At 58.3% G+C, this 12,668-nt stretch overlaps 1 protein-coding gene across 3 annotated transcripts; it reads left to right on the forward strand.

Moving 5' to 3' along the window:
- The first annotated feature begins 656 nt into the window (after window positions 1-656).
- On the forward strand, window positions 657-12,262 carry KHSRP (KH-type splicing regulatory protein). 3 transcript variants are annotated; one of them, XM_061190631.1, is made up of 20 exons: window positions 657-1,030; window positions 2,752-2,848; window positions 3,482-3,520; window positions 3,869-3,908; window positions 4,821-4,870; window positions 5,151-5,222; window positions 6,004-6,061; window positions 6,375-6,549; window positions 6,730-6,828; window positions 7,161-7,259; window positions 7,404-7,506; window positions 8,213-8,313; window positions 8,409-8,553; window positions 8,631-8,791; window positions 8,873-8,982; window positions 9,412-9,500; window positions 9,586-9,786; window positions 9,889-9,966; window positions 10,048-10,208; window positions 11,394-12,262. In XM_061190631.1, exons 1-20 carry the CDS (start codon window positions 773-775, stop codon window positions 11,400-11,402), a joined length of 2,145 nt encoding a protein of 714 aa, XP_061046614.1. In that variant the 5' UTR covers window positions 657-772; the 3' UTR covers window positions 11,403-12,262. The 3 variants fall into 3 exon arrangements, with proteins under 3 accessions (XP_061046614.1, XP_061046613.1, XP_061046615.1); XM_061190632.1 differs by having other exon boundaries at window positions 659-790; window positions 935-1,030; window positions 10,048-12,262; XM_061190630.1 differs by having other exon boundaries at window positions 658-1,030; window positions 10,048-12,262.
- Window positions 12,263-12,668: the final 406 nt, after the last annotated feature.

Consider the following 12,668-nt stretch of genomic DNA (forward strand, 5'->3'; position numbering starts at 1 on the left):
TCCACTGGCTCCCACCAAAACGAAGCACCTTTATTTCCTTCATTGCCATTTGTCCGGAGAGGTGTCAGTCACCTTACACCCGCCCCCGCCACTCAACCATTGGCTTAGAAGACAGGACTAGAAAAGGATTCTGGTTAAGACCGAAAGTAATTCAGTCCAAACGCAAGCGCATCACACAGATCTCGTCAGAGACTGGATACGTTGATTGCCAATCTCTATAAAAACCTCCTTCCATGTGTACTCATTGGCTTGCGTAGACGACTATCTCGCCGGACGCCCGCCCAGCCGTTCAAAGAAGCCTTTCGCCAGATCCCTCCTTCCTGTCCACTTGACTCTTCGGAGCCATCAATCCGGTTCTGAAGCCGCCCACCGATTCTGGAACTCCCGCTTCATTGGGCCTCGGGTCTTCTCGGATCTCCTCGATTTGCCCTCCCAGCGCCGGCAGCCCGCAGCCCACTGCCTCCGAAAGCTGTCGATCTCGCGGCGCCTCCCGCCCACTGCCCCTCGCGGCACTCCGATTGGCCGCTCGCCTCCAGAGCCCGTGATTGGTGTCCCGGGAGCAGCAGCAGCCTTCCATTGGCCCGGCGGCGCCGTCCGTCAAGCCGGCGTCGGGAGGGGGCGTCCCTCTCCCCCCTCGTCGTCTTTCCAGCCGCTGGGTTCCCAGAGTGCTCCGCGGCCGTGTGGAGCGAGGCCTTGTTCCCGCGTTGAGCCGCTGCTGCCGCCGCCGCCTCCTCAGCTTCAGCCTCCGCGCCAGGCCCGGCCCCGCCGCGCCATGTCGGACTACAGCACGGGAGGACCCCCGCCCGGGCCGCCGCCACCCGCCGGAGGGGGCGGGGGGTCCGGAGGAGCCGGGGGTGCCGGGGGAGGCCCGCCGCCGGGCCCGCCGGGCGCGGGGGACCGGGGCGGCGGCGGTCCAGGCGGCGGCGGCCCGGGCGGAGGGTCAGCCGGGGGCCCCTCGCAGCCGCCCGGCGGGGGTGGCCCGGGAATCCGCAAGGACGCCTTCGCAGACGCAGTGCAGCGGGCCCGCCAGGTGAGGAGGCCGCGGGCCTGAGGGGCGCGCGCGCGCGGGCGGGGGAGGGGGCGGGGTCACGTGCGCGCGCGGGGTCGCCGGGGGGCGGGGCCGCCGCGGGGTCACGTGGGGGCGGTGGGTGGGGGCCTGGGCCTCCCCAGACACCTGGAGTGGGGCCCCCCCCGGGAGTGACCCCCTGCAGGGGGAAGGGTCGTCCGGGGTTCACCCAAGAGCGGCCCCTGCGTGTGCAGGGTACCTGGAGCGCGGGGACTTACTTTGGGGACTTCCCTCCCCCGTTAGGACATCCTCCACTCCTGGAAGCAGGGGGTCCGCCTTCCCAGGGAAGTCTTGCTGTGCCCCCACCTCCCCATCAGGGCAAAGAGCAATTTGCCCCCAACCCGGTCCCATTTCTGCCTGCTGCCTAGGAAGGAGGGACTAAGGGGGGGGGGGAAGAAAAGTCCTCTTGAGCCTGGAAAGTGGAAAGGGGACCCTTTGGCTGCCAGGCAGTGGCCAAGCACTTAGTTGAAATGGGGAGGGTGGGCCTAGGGACTGGCTCTTTTTGATGCTTCTGGTGACTTGAAAGCGTGGTCTGTCTCTTTTGGGGAGAGAAGGGAAGGGTCCCACCACTGTGTTTTGGGGCATGATGACTACGTGGAGGTGTCACATGCTGGTGTGTGACATCCCGGGCTCCATTCTCGGCCTCCCCACGGCCTGAGGGGAGGAGGCCCATAGAAAGCGAGAACTTTGTTGCTCTTTCAAAAGGAAGCTGACCCGGCTCAGGGCATTGAGTGCTTTCTCACTCAGGATTGTCCCAAAACCTCCAGGACACAGTGGGAGGTCCCGTTAGGGGAATGCCCTCTTCCCCTCCCAGCGTGGTCTGTGGCTTTCACCCCTGGGGTGGGACAGGGTTCTAAGCTGCACTTGATCTGGTTGCCCCCAAACTGTCTTGAGTGAGAAGCAACTCTAACAAGGGGAGTTGGTGTTGTCAGTTGGGGTGGGATAAGGCCCCATCTAGGCATCCCAAGAGCTTTGGCTCAAAGTGTTTTTAAAAAGAAAAAAGAAAAAGTTTTAGAGGTGAAAAGATAGATCCTCAGCTCATGGTTTGTGTTTCTTTGGAAAACTTGTAATGATTCTACCAGCAGACTCCGGTCTTAAATTTGTTGGGTTGGAGTTTATTTGACGTTGCTGTTCATGTGTCTAAAATGTAATATGTGTTCCGAGAAAGGTCTTCTGTTTTGGTCAAAATGAGAGTTTCAGATGCCTTGAAGCAAAAACTTTTCTAAGATTTGTTGAACAAATGCAAAGATTTTGAGGGTGAGGGAGATAAAGGAAAGTTGTGCTCTTCAGCATCCCAGAGGACCAGGAGCTTGGGCAAGGGAGTGTCTGAAAGTTCTCTCTGGAGGAGGGGCCCTGAGGACCTTCCCTGGCACCTGAACTTCTGTTCCTTTCGCCCCTAGAACAAGTCAGTGTGGATTACACTCTGGCCACAAACAATTTAGGCACAAATCTCAGAGAGAAAAGAGAGTTTTGAAATTCCTGAATAACTCTTGAACTCTGAGGCCTTGGGTAAAAACTTTTTCTAGAAGGTCTTAACCCACAGGCTCTTCCCCAAATCTGGGGGAAGCCACTCCCAAGCCAGACAGCAAGACCTGTTGGGTTTAATGAACCAGAGAAGTCGATCTGAGCACCATGGAGGGAGATTTTGGGTGGTAATTTTTCTCTGCTTACAACTTTATTTCTAGATCGCAGCCAAAATTGGAGGTGATGCCGCTACAACAGTGAATAACAGCACTCCTGATTTTGGTTTTGGAGGCCAAAAGAGGCAGTTAGAAGATGGAGGTAACTACCTGCTGGAGGGGTAGGGGGGAGAGAGTGAGGTGCCTTTGTTTGAATGTGGTTCAAAGTGGGGGGAGCCCGCTGCCATTTTGGTCTTTTAAAATCTTAGCAATCCCAGGTTTATTGTCTCTTTTTGTTCGGGCTGCCATCCTGAGGTATCAGGTGGCTGAGTGGAGGGGAGATTGATTGTGACCAGGTCCAAGTTGTAAGTTCTCAAGACTGTTCCTCCCCTCCTGCCAAGCTAGGGAAGTGTTGGCAGTTCTCTCGAGGCCCCACATCAGTGCAGTGTGGCTGGCCCGGGGGCATGCAGTGTGATCCAGAGCAGCCCAGAGTATCAACTCAGTGATCAGCCTGACTTCCCCAAGGCAGGTTTGGTCCTAAGCCGGAAGGACTCGGGTGCCACCGTAATTTTCCCCCTGTTACAAAGGGCTTCTTATCCCTGAGTGCCAGTGGGGGGGATTGATGAAGTCTGGCCCTCCTCAGGGGTTGATCTCTGCTACTCCCCTGTCCTGGCTCTGATGTGGGGGCTGGGGGACAGGACGACTGTCTGCCAGGACATGCGGCACCAGCATCAGATTTGCGGCAGCTGTGGGTGGGTGGGTGGGTGCTGCATCTGACATCCTCTTCTTTTCACAGACCAACCGGAGAGCAAGAAACTGGCTTCCCAGGGAGACTGTAAGTCCACTGGGTGACACAGGCAGAGGGCAGCTTCAGGATCTTAGGAGGTTTCTAGCAGTGGGGAGCTGGAAGTACTGAGCAGACAGCACCTCTCCTTCATGGAGGCTCTTGGTGTTCCTCTGGGGTCCATGAGCTTTGGAGAAGCCGGAGCCTGGGAATTGAGGCAGAAACCTCAGAGCGTGTGTGGTTGTGAGGCGGGCTCCATCGCGTTCACTCGGGAAGGCTCGGAAGCATGGTGATAAGTGCTAGGTGCCCCTCGTGCAGGCAGGAATGCCTGGGGCCGGCAGTGTTTGGGGTCCCAAAGAGGAGCCAGGCCAATCTTTCCTTTGGCTTTTCTCTCTGCAGCCATCAGTGCTCAGCTAGGACCCATCCATCCTCCCCCCAGGTAAGTTGTGATTTGGAGAACATGTCATTCTTTTTCTCGCTATCTCTGGCCTTTTGTACTGACTTGAGGGAGAGCTCTGTCTGAGGCCACATCGTTTAGGGCTTTGTCTCCCTTGCTGGTCGACCAGGGAAGGGAATGAAAAGCAGAAGGAGCTTCATTTGTCCCTTGTACTTACTGTCTGTGGGGCTGTAGAGAGCACAGGGCTGTGGCTGTTAGCTGTAATGAGGAAGGGGGAGCTCTGCACCCTCTTGCTTCCTTTGTTTGGAGTGGGGACAGTCAGAAGCACAGCTATCCCTCCTCCTAGAAAAAGCTGGGGACTGACCTTGGCCTTCTCATCTGTCTTCCGTAGATTCTTGTTCCCTGAGAGCTGGAGGAGCCAGGGGGTCGGGGTGGGGGGAGGGTCTTTCTTACTTTTTTGCCCCAGAATGACCTCAGTGAATCTGACGTAGAATCCTTTGTGAAGGACCCTGTTCTTTTTCTTTTTCTCAATTGGCTAAAGTTTTGTGAAATGCAGTAAAAACAACTTACTAGGAAAATGAAATGAAAAAGATACAAAGTGAGTTTTTTTTTTTTTTAATTAAAATCTGTAGACATCAGATGATACCATCAGATTTCTGTGAAAGTGTCCCAAGTTCTCTCAGCACTGGTCCAGGGGTTCACGCCACCCCAGACCAAGCCTCTCGTGGCCCAGAAAGGGAAACTGAGGCCCCGAGAGGTTGGGTGATCTGCTGTGGGCCGGGGGAGCCCCCGAGCCGTTATCAGACTCTGCTTGGGCCTGTGGGGGCTTGGTCCCTATGTCATAGAAGGCAGGGCCTGTGGCTTTGGGGGTCTTTCCCCAGGAGGCCCTCTGGCTCTTCCATCCCCCCTGCTTCGCTCCTACTTGAGGCTGACTCTCGTCGTCTCTCTTTGCAGGACTTCAATGACAGAAGAGTACAGGGTCCCAGACGGCATGGTGGGACTAAGTGAGTGTGGGTCAGCCATGATCAGGGATGCCCGTTATCCCCCCCGTCTCTGGGATAGTCTCCCAGGAGCCCCCGGCAGCCCAGGAACCTCTGGTCTGAAAGGGCCCATTTCATGCTCTCTCTGTTCCCATCCTCTTTGGCCGGTGGGGCGGCGGAGCTCTCAACTTGGCTGCTCCACCCCCACCCCCCGAACATCAGCGGGGCCGGGACCCCCTCCACACAGTTCTCAGCGCCCGGCTCCCCGCCTCAATCTCTGCTTTTGTTCTTTTGTTCCACCTAGTCATTGGCAGAGGAGGCGAACAGATTAACAAAATCCAGCAGGATTCGGGCTGCAAAGTGCAGATCTCTCCAGGTATGGGAAGCCAGATCTGGGCCAGGACAGGCGCTGGGCTGGGCTGAGCTGAGCGGGGCTGGGCAGGGTGTGAGGGGGGTGCTCTTGGGCTTTCTATCATAATCCTCTGACTGCCGTGATTGCATAGAGGTGAAACGGGCTGGTGTTCATTGAGCACGTTTTATGTGCTAGGCTCTAGCACGGCGCCTCGAGGTGTAGCTACAACTCTTTATTTTCTTCAGTTTTCTGGTGAGCGGGGAGGGCTGGAATCCAGTACAGGGAGCTGCAACCCAGACCCTGCTCTGACCATGTTGCCACCTGAGCTAAACACCTGGTGGAAAACAGGCGGGAATGTGTGAGGCAGGGGAGCTCATTAGGAAGAAGAGCTGAGGTCAGGCCTGGGTTCAAGTCCGGTTCTGCCTGCTCCTCGGCAAGTGCCTGCTTTGCAGGGCTTTCTGAGGGCTCGCCCTGCCTAACCCGTGCCCTTCATTGACTGGAAGCTGCTTGTCATCAGTGGTGATGGACAGGGCCCAGGTTTGGGACTTTCTGGAATCTGCCTTACTTTCCATCTCATCTTTTTTCCTAAAAGTTTTGCCTCCCTTACTGGATTGTAAGCTTCCTGACCTTGGTCTTGTGTAGAGCAGCCTCCCAAGTGTTTGGGGAGGTAAATTGATCTGTCAGGCTGCCACACGGTGGCAGAAGTAGCCACTGATTGTTCTGGAGGTCTCCTCATCTCCATGGAAAGTCCTCCTGGTGTCTGCAGACCCAAGAAGGCGTTGACCCTGTCTTCTCTTCTCTCCAGACAGCGGTGGCCTACCCGAGCGCAGTGTGTCCTTGACAGGAGCCCCGGAGTCTGTGCAGTAAGTCCCTGGCTGGGCCTGTCACTGTGACGAAGAGAGTGGGCAGAAGCTCTCTGGATCCCTTTGAAGTTGAGGGTGACTCCCACACCATGTCTCTCAAGCCTTGTCCTCTCCAGGGGGGCTGTCCTGACACTTACGATTCCCCTGAATCCTGAGATCTGGGGAACCTGGGCCTGAATAGCCCCAGCCCCGAGGACAGGACCATTTGTCATCTGTCAGGCCATGTGGGTTGGAATCGCCTTCCCTGGGACCTGGGTGGAGCTGCCAGGCCAGTCCTCTCTCAGGTGATGACACCCATTCTTCCCCTTCCCAGGAAAGCAAAGATGATGCTGGATGACATCGTGTCTCGGGGTCGTGGGGGCCCCCCAGGACAGTTCCACGACAACGCCAATGGGGGCCAGAATGGCACGGTGCAGGAGATCATGATCCCCGCAGGGAAGGCCGGCCTGGTCATCGGCAAAGGTGGAGAGACGATTAAGCAGCTGCAGGTAAGGGAGTAGACCCCTCCCCTCCCAAGAAAGTTTCCTCCCTGGGGCTGTGCGTCTGCACACCACTGCCCCCAGCCGCTTTGCCAGGGTCCTTCATCCTTTTTGATCACACCCGGCCCCCCACATGCCCCAGAAAGTCCTTTGAGAGCTCAGCACTGACTCTTAACCTTGGCTGTAAAGGAACGGGCTGGAGTGAAGATGATTTTAATCCAAGATGGATCCCAGAACACGAACGTGGACAAACCGCTCCGGATCATCGGAGACCCTTACAAAGTACAGGTGACCGCACCCCGGGGGCTAGCGAGGGGTTCTGGGGCAGAGAGAGGGCAGGCAGATGAGCTGGAGATTCATATGCAAGTGGAGAGGTTTTCAAGAGCGCTAGCTTTGAAGTCAGCCCAGGACTTGTTCTCTGCTGAACTCTGCCCCCCGGCCGTTTGTACATGAGCAGGTGGCCTAAACTCCAGAAAATGGGGGTGCTCACCACGTCTGCCTCTTAGGGCGGCGGATAAAGAGCTCGGCACACGTGCGTTGGTCCTTAGCTTAGGCCCGTGACCCCTGGGCACGCGGTGGGGCGGCGGTGCTTATGTGAGCACTGCTTCGTGTGTTTGTAGCAAGCCTGCGAGATGGTGATGGACATCCTTCGGGAGCGTGACCAGGGTGGCTTTGGGGACCGGAATGAGTATGGATCCCGGATCGGCGGGGGCATTGATGTGAGTGCAGGCTTCCCCAGGTGGATGGAGTGCCAGGATAGGCGGGGCGGGGGGGGGGGGCGGGGGGGCTGGCCAGCGGGCAGCAGAGGGCCGCAGGCTGGGGACAGAGCCCAGCTGACTCTCCTGCGTCCCGCCCGCCCTCAGGTGCCAGTGCCTAGGCATTCTGTGGGGGTGGTCATCGGCCGGAGCGGAGAGATGATTAAGAAGATCCAGAATGACGCGGGTGTTCGGATACAGTTTAAACAAGGTCAGGGGCCAGCCGGGGGTCCGCTGGGCACGTGGACATGTTGACCAGGTCTGTCCGCTGAGGAGCACTCTTGGGGTCCCCTGCGGGCAGCTTGGCACCAGGGTTAGCCTGTTGGGCCTCTGCGGTGCCTCATTACTCCTAGACCGGCAGGACATGCCTCATCACCTCCCCCCCGGTGGGACAGCCCTGTGAGAAAGTGGGTGACAGGCGGCTTTCCAAGTCCAAGGGGGGAGTGTGTTTTTCTCTCCTGTCAGATCCTCTTTTTTCCTCTCCCCGCCCAAGGGCTCTCCTGACCACGCCACCGGGGACCCTGGGCTGCATTAGTTTGCACGGCCCCAGCTCTGGGCTCCTGCCAACCACAGTGAGAGGGTCTGTGGGGAGGAGGGACTCCTCTGTGCTTTTGAGAGATTTGTTGTCAGTTCTTAGTTCTGTCAAGTGCATCCGTTAGTTCTGGGGGATACCCGATGCAGAAAGAAGCCTCATCCGCCACCCTGCCTTAGCTGGTTGGTTTCCTTCTCTGGCACCGTGGGCCCGCCGGCCTTTCTCGGCCCCTGAATACGTGGAGGGCGGCGAGCAGCACTTTGAGGCTGAGATATTTCAGACACCTAGCCTGGCCCAGCTTCTGCCCTGAAGAGGCGGTGTTAACGGGGGTTTGGAGTTGTGCTTCTCTTGTAATTGCGTTTTTGTTCTCTGGGTGTTGCCTCAGATGATGGGACGGGTCCCGAGAAGATAGCTCACATAATGGGGCCCCCAGACCGGTGTGAGCACGCCGCGAGGATCATCAATGATCTCCTCCAGAGCCTCAGGGTGGGTGGCGTCGGCTGTGCTGAGAAGGGCTGGTGGGGACAGAGGGGCCAGGCTGGGTTCCTTTGTTAACCCTCCGTCTCCTCCCTGCCCTGCAGAGTGGTCCCCCGGGCCCTCCAGGGGGTCCTGGCATGCCCCCAGGGGGCCGAGGTCGAGGAAGAGGCCAAGGCAACTGGGGCCCTCCCGGTGGGGAGATGACCTTCTCCATTCCCACTCACAAGTGCGGGCTGGTCATCGGCCGAGGTGAGTAGCCCTTCCACGGGCCCCCTCCCTCCCCCGCTCTCCTCCCACCCTCCCTTCACAGCCTGTGGCTCCCGCAGGTGGCGAGAACGTGAAAGCCATAAACCAGCAGACGGGCGCCTTTGTAGAGATCTCCCGGCAGCTGCCACCCAACGGGGACCCCAACTTCAAATTGTTCATCATCCGGGGCTCGCCCCAGCAGATTGACCACGCCAAGCAGCTCATCGAGGAGAAGATCGAGGTGGGCTGGGGAGGGGCTCTGGGAGCCTGGGCCCGGCTCCTTCTCCCACTCCACTGACTTGTCCGATTCTCTTTCCTCCAGGGTCCCCTCTGCCCAGTGGGACCAGGCCCTGGGGGCCCAGGCCCTGCCGGCCCCATGGGACCCTTCAACCCCGGGCCCTTCAATCAGGGGCCACCCGGGGCTCCCCCTCAGTGAGTATCCCTGCCGGCTCCCTGGGGTTTGGGGTGGGGTGGGGCTGTGCTGGCAGGGAGACTGGCGGACCCTGTGTCTGTCCCCTCCAATGAGATGGCCAGCCCCGCCTCGTGGAAGTGCTGAGCATTTGGTCCCAGACGTGATCCCGGCCAGCCCCCTGTTTTACAGACACATTCTTAAAAGATGCCACAGGTGTTGCCCTTGGTCTCCACCCATGTGTAGATCCGTGCATGGTGCGCTCGGGGACTTGCACTTACTTGAGTCAACACAGCCTGTGGCGTTTGCATCGGTCATCTCATGCCCTTCCCTGGGCCAGGAACCCGCAGCGCCACTCAAGGGGTGCTCTGGGTCCCCGTCCGAGCTGCGGCCATCCTCTGTGGGGACCCAGGAGCAGCCTGGCTCACGTGTTCCCCGTTCTCGTCCTGCAGTGCTGGAGGCCCCCCTCCTCACCAGTACCCACCCCAGGGCTGGGGCAATACCTACCCTCAGTGGCAGCCGCCTGCTCCTCACGACCCGAGTAAGTGTAAGGACCCGACCAGGGCAGGCGGAGAGGGGGCCGGCTTTCTGGGCCACCGCTCAGCCCACACGTCCTCCTCCCGCAGATAAAGCCGCGGCTGCCGCCGCAGACCCCAACGCCGCCTGGGCCGCCTACTACTCACACTACTACCAGCAGCCCCCAGGCCCCGTGCCAGGCCCAGCACCGGCCCCCGCGGCCCCGCCCACCCAGGGCGAGCCCCCTCAGCCTCCACCTGCCGGCCAGTCGGACTACACTAAGGCCTGGGAGGAGTACTACAAGAAGATCGGTGAGTGCCTGGGCCACGGGGCTCGGGTCAGCCAGCGAGCAGTGGGCGGGTGGGTGGCCGTGTCCCCAGCCTGGGCTCTGACCTCGGAGCCTGTGTCCACAGGCCAGCAGCCCCAGCAGCCCGGCGCACCCCCGCAGCAGGACTACACGAAGGCCTGGGAGGAGTACTATAAGAAGCAGGGTGAGCCGGCGGGGCCGCGGGGGGCAGGACCGGGCTCGCCCTCGTGCCGGCCACACTCACCCGCCCTCTGCTCCCCCACAGCTCAAGTGGCCACGGGAGGGGGTCCGGGAGCACCCCCAGGCTCCCAGCCGGACTACAGTGCCGCCTGGGCCGAATATTACAGACAGCAAGCCGCTTACTACGGACAGACTCCAGGTCCTGGCGGCCCCCAGCCTCCACCCACACAGCAGGGACAGCAGCAGGCAAGTGGGAATTGCCACCCTCCTCCTCCTCCTTTCTCCTTCCAACCCCCAGCTACCGTCCATCCTGCCTTAGTGGGTAGCGCCGGAAATCCCTTCCCCTGCGGGGTGTGTCCTTGATGCCTGCAGCGGGGGCCGCGTGGCCAGAGGTCTCCGGGAGTCCCCACGCGCCGGGGGAAGTGTGTGCTGGGTCCAGAGGTTAAACGAAGAGGCCTCCCTCCGCCGGCCCGCTTGTTCCTGTGTAACGCTGTCATGATGCTGGGGGAGAGCGCGCGAAACAAATAAAAGGAGGAACTGTTGAACTGGTGGGTAGTCCTGGGGGTGGGGGGCAGGCCGTCCGCTCAGATGCTGGTCGCCATCCTGGCTGCTAACTCACTCACTCAAAATCTGGCCACTTGGGAAGAAAACGGATATTTTTTCCCCTCTCTGCATTACTTTCATGGTTTTTGTTCTTTTGATTCTTTTATTTTTGAAACCACGATCTCTCCCCGCGTGTCCAAGTGACTGTGTGTGCTGCAAGCGGCCCCGTGTGGCCCGGCCGTGGCTCCTCCCGTGGCTCCTCCCGTGGGCTGTGGGGAGGTGCCGAAGGGCCTGGGCCCTCCCGCTCCGCCCAGGCTCGGCCTCTCTGCTCCCGCGCCCGCCTTGTGTCCTGGTCTTGTCTGTGAAGTGGGCATGACGATCGCTGCCACCTTCCAACCTACCTCACAGGGGTGTTGTGGGGACACCGTGATCTCTGACTGTCATGTTGTGATGCGCCGGGGCAGCCCGCCCTCCTTCCTAAAGACAGGGCCCCCTCTTCCCTCCCCTCCCCTCCCCCGCTCCCAGCCCTGAGCGCTTCTCGCCCTCCCTCCTTCCCTCCCTCCCTCTCTCTCTCTCTCTCTCTCTCTCTCTCTCTCTCTCTCTCTCTTTCTCTCTCTCTCTCTCCCTCCCTCCCTCCCTCCCTCCCTCCCTCCCTCCCTCTCTCCCTGCTTTTTCTCCTTCCTTTGTGTCACTCTCTCCTCCATCAGGGAGCCAGTCTGACTTCAGCCAAGCCCCGGAGCACTGACTAGACAGCTACAGACACATCCTTCGGCCTGCGCTCGCCACAGGCTCGGGAGAGGGGCTTCCTGGCCCCCTCCTCGCCCCCGTCCCCCAGTCTCCCGCCTCCCCTCCCGTAGTGACCAATTCCTATCTCTTCCCTCTCCGCAGGCTCAATGAATCGAATGAATGTGAACTTCTTCATCTGTGAAAATCTTTTATTATTTTTTTTCCATTTTGTTCTGTTTGGGGGCTTTTTGTTTGTTTTTCTTCCGTTTGTTTGTCGAGAGAGCGATGGCTGCCAAGTGGGGGGTGCCTGGGGAGCCCTCGCTGCGAGTGGCTTGGAGGTCGCAGCACAGGCGGTGCCGGGCTCTCGCTCTCTCGCTCTCTTGCTCATTCTGTGTGTCTCACATGCTTTTTTTCTTTCAAAATTGGGATCTTTCATGTTGAGCCAGCCATAGAAGATAGCGAGAACTAAATCTCTGCAAAAAAAAAAAAAAAAAAAAGATTAAAAATTAAAAAGCAAAACAAAACCTATAAAATTATATATATATATATTAAAAAATCTCTATCATCCCCCCGCCCCACCCCAGCGTTCCTGACACTGCCTCTTTCAGGAGAAAGCAATTCATTGACTCCTTACTACCACCCTTGGCCCTCTTCATGTTTTTAAAATAAACTTTTAAAAAGGAAAAAAAGTCACTCTTGCTATTTGTTTTTTTTAGTTAGAGTTGGAACATTCCTTGGACCAGGTATTGGTATTGCAGGAAAGCCCGCCCCCCCCCCCCACGTCAGGCAACCCCTCGCTCAGCCTCTCTGCTCCTCCTCTCGCTCCTCCCCCCGCCCCAGCTCAGCTCCCCCGCCGCCCACCCCTCCCGCCCCCCGCCCCCCGCCCCCAGGACTGCTCTGTCGTGTTTCATCGGTTCAAGAGGACATTGAAACGGAAAACAGTTGAGAACAAAACAAAAAAAAAATTGTATGGCAGTTTTTACTTTTTATCGCTCGTTTTTAACTTCACAAATAAATGATAACAAAACCTCCCCGTGTCTGCCGGGTGCCGTCTCTCTCTTTCTCTCCCCGTAGAGTTTTGAAGCAGATGTTTGTTCTTTATAGATGTTGTAAAAGCCTGATAACGGTGATTGGAAATTACAAGCTTTGTGTTGTGTTGGTTTTTTTTTTTTTTTTTAACCGGAATTATAAGAAAAGATAGTTTTCTGCAGGCGCATTGTGCTTTCCTAACTCTGCCCCCCACCCCTTTTTTGGTTAAATAAAGTGCTTTTTGTCTAAAACGGCGTGCTGGCCGCAGTGGTGTTTGCAGAGGAAACAAGCTGAAGAGGAACTTGGCCCATGAGAGTGGGGTGTGGGCCCCCCAAAGACTGGCCGCTTGGTCTTGTAGGAAGGGAGAAGCAGGCAGAGCCCCAGCAGTGCAGTCCTCCCCCAGCGTTC

Source organism: Eubalaena glacialis, chromosome 4, assembly GCF_028564815.1.
Source record: "Eubalaena glacialis isolate mEubGla1 chromosome 4, mEubGla1.1.hap2.+ XY, whole genome shotgun sequence".
NCBI classification, from domain to species: domain Eukaryota; kingdom Metazoa; phylum Chordata; class Mammalia; order Artiodactyla; family Balaenidae; genus Eubalaena; species Eubalaena glacialis.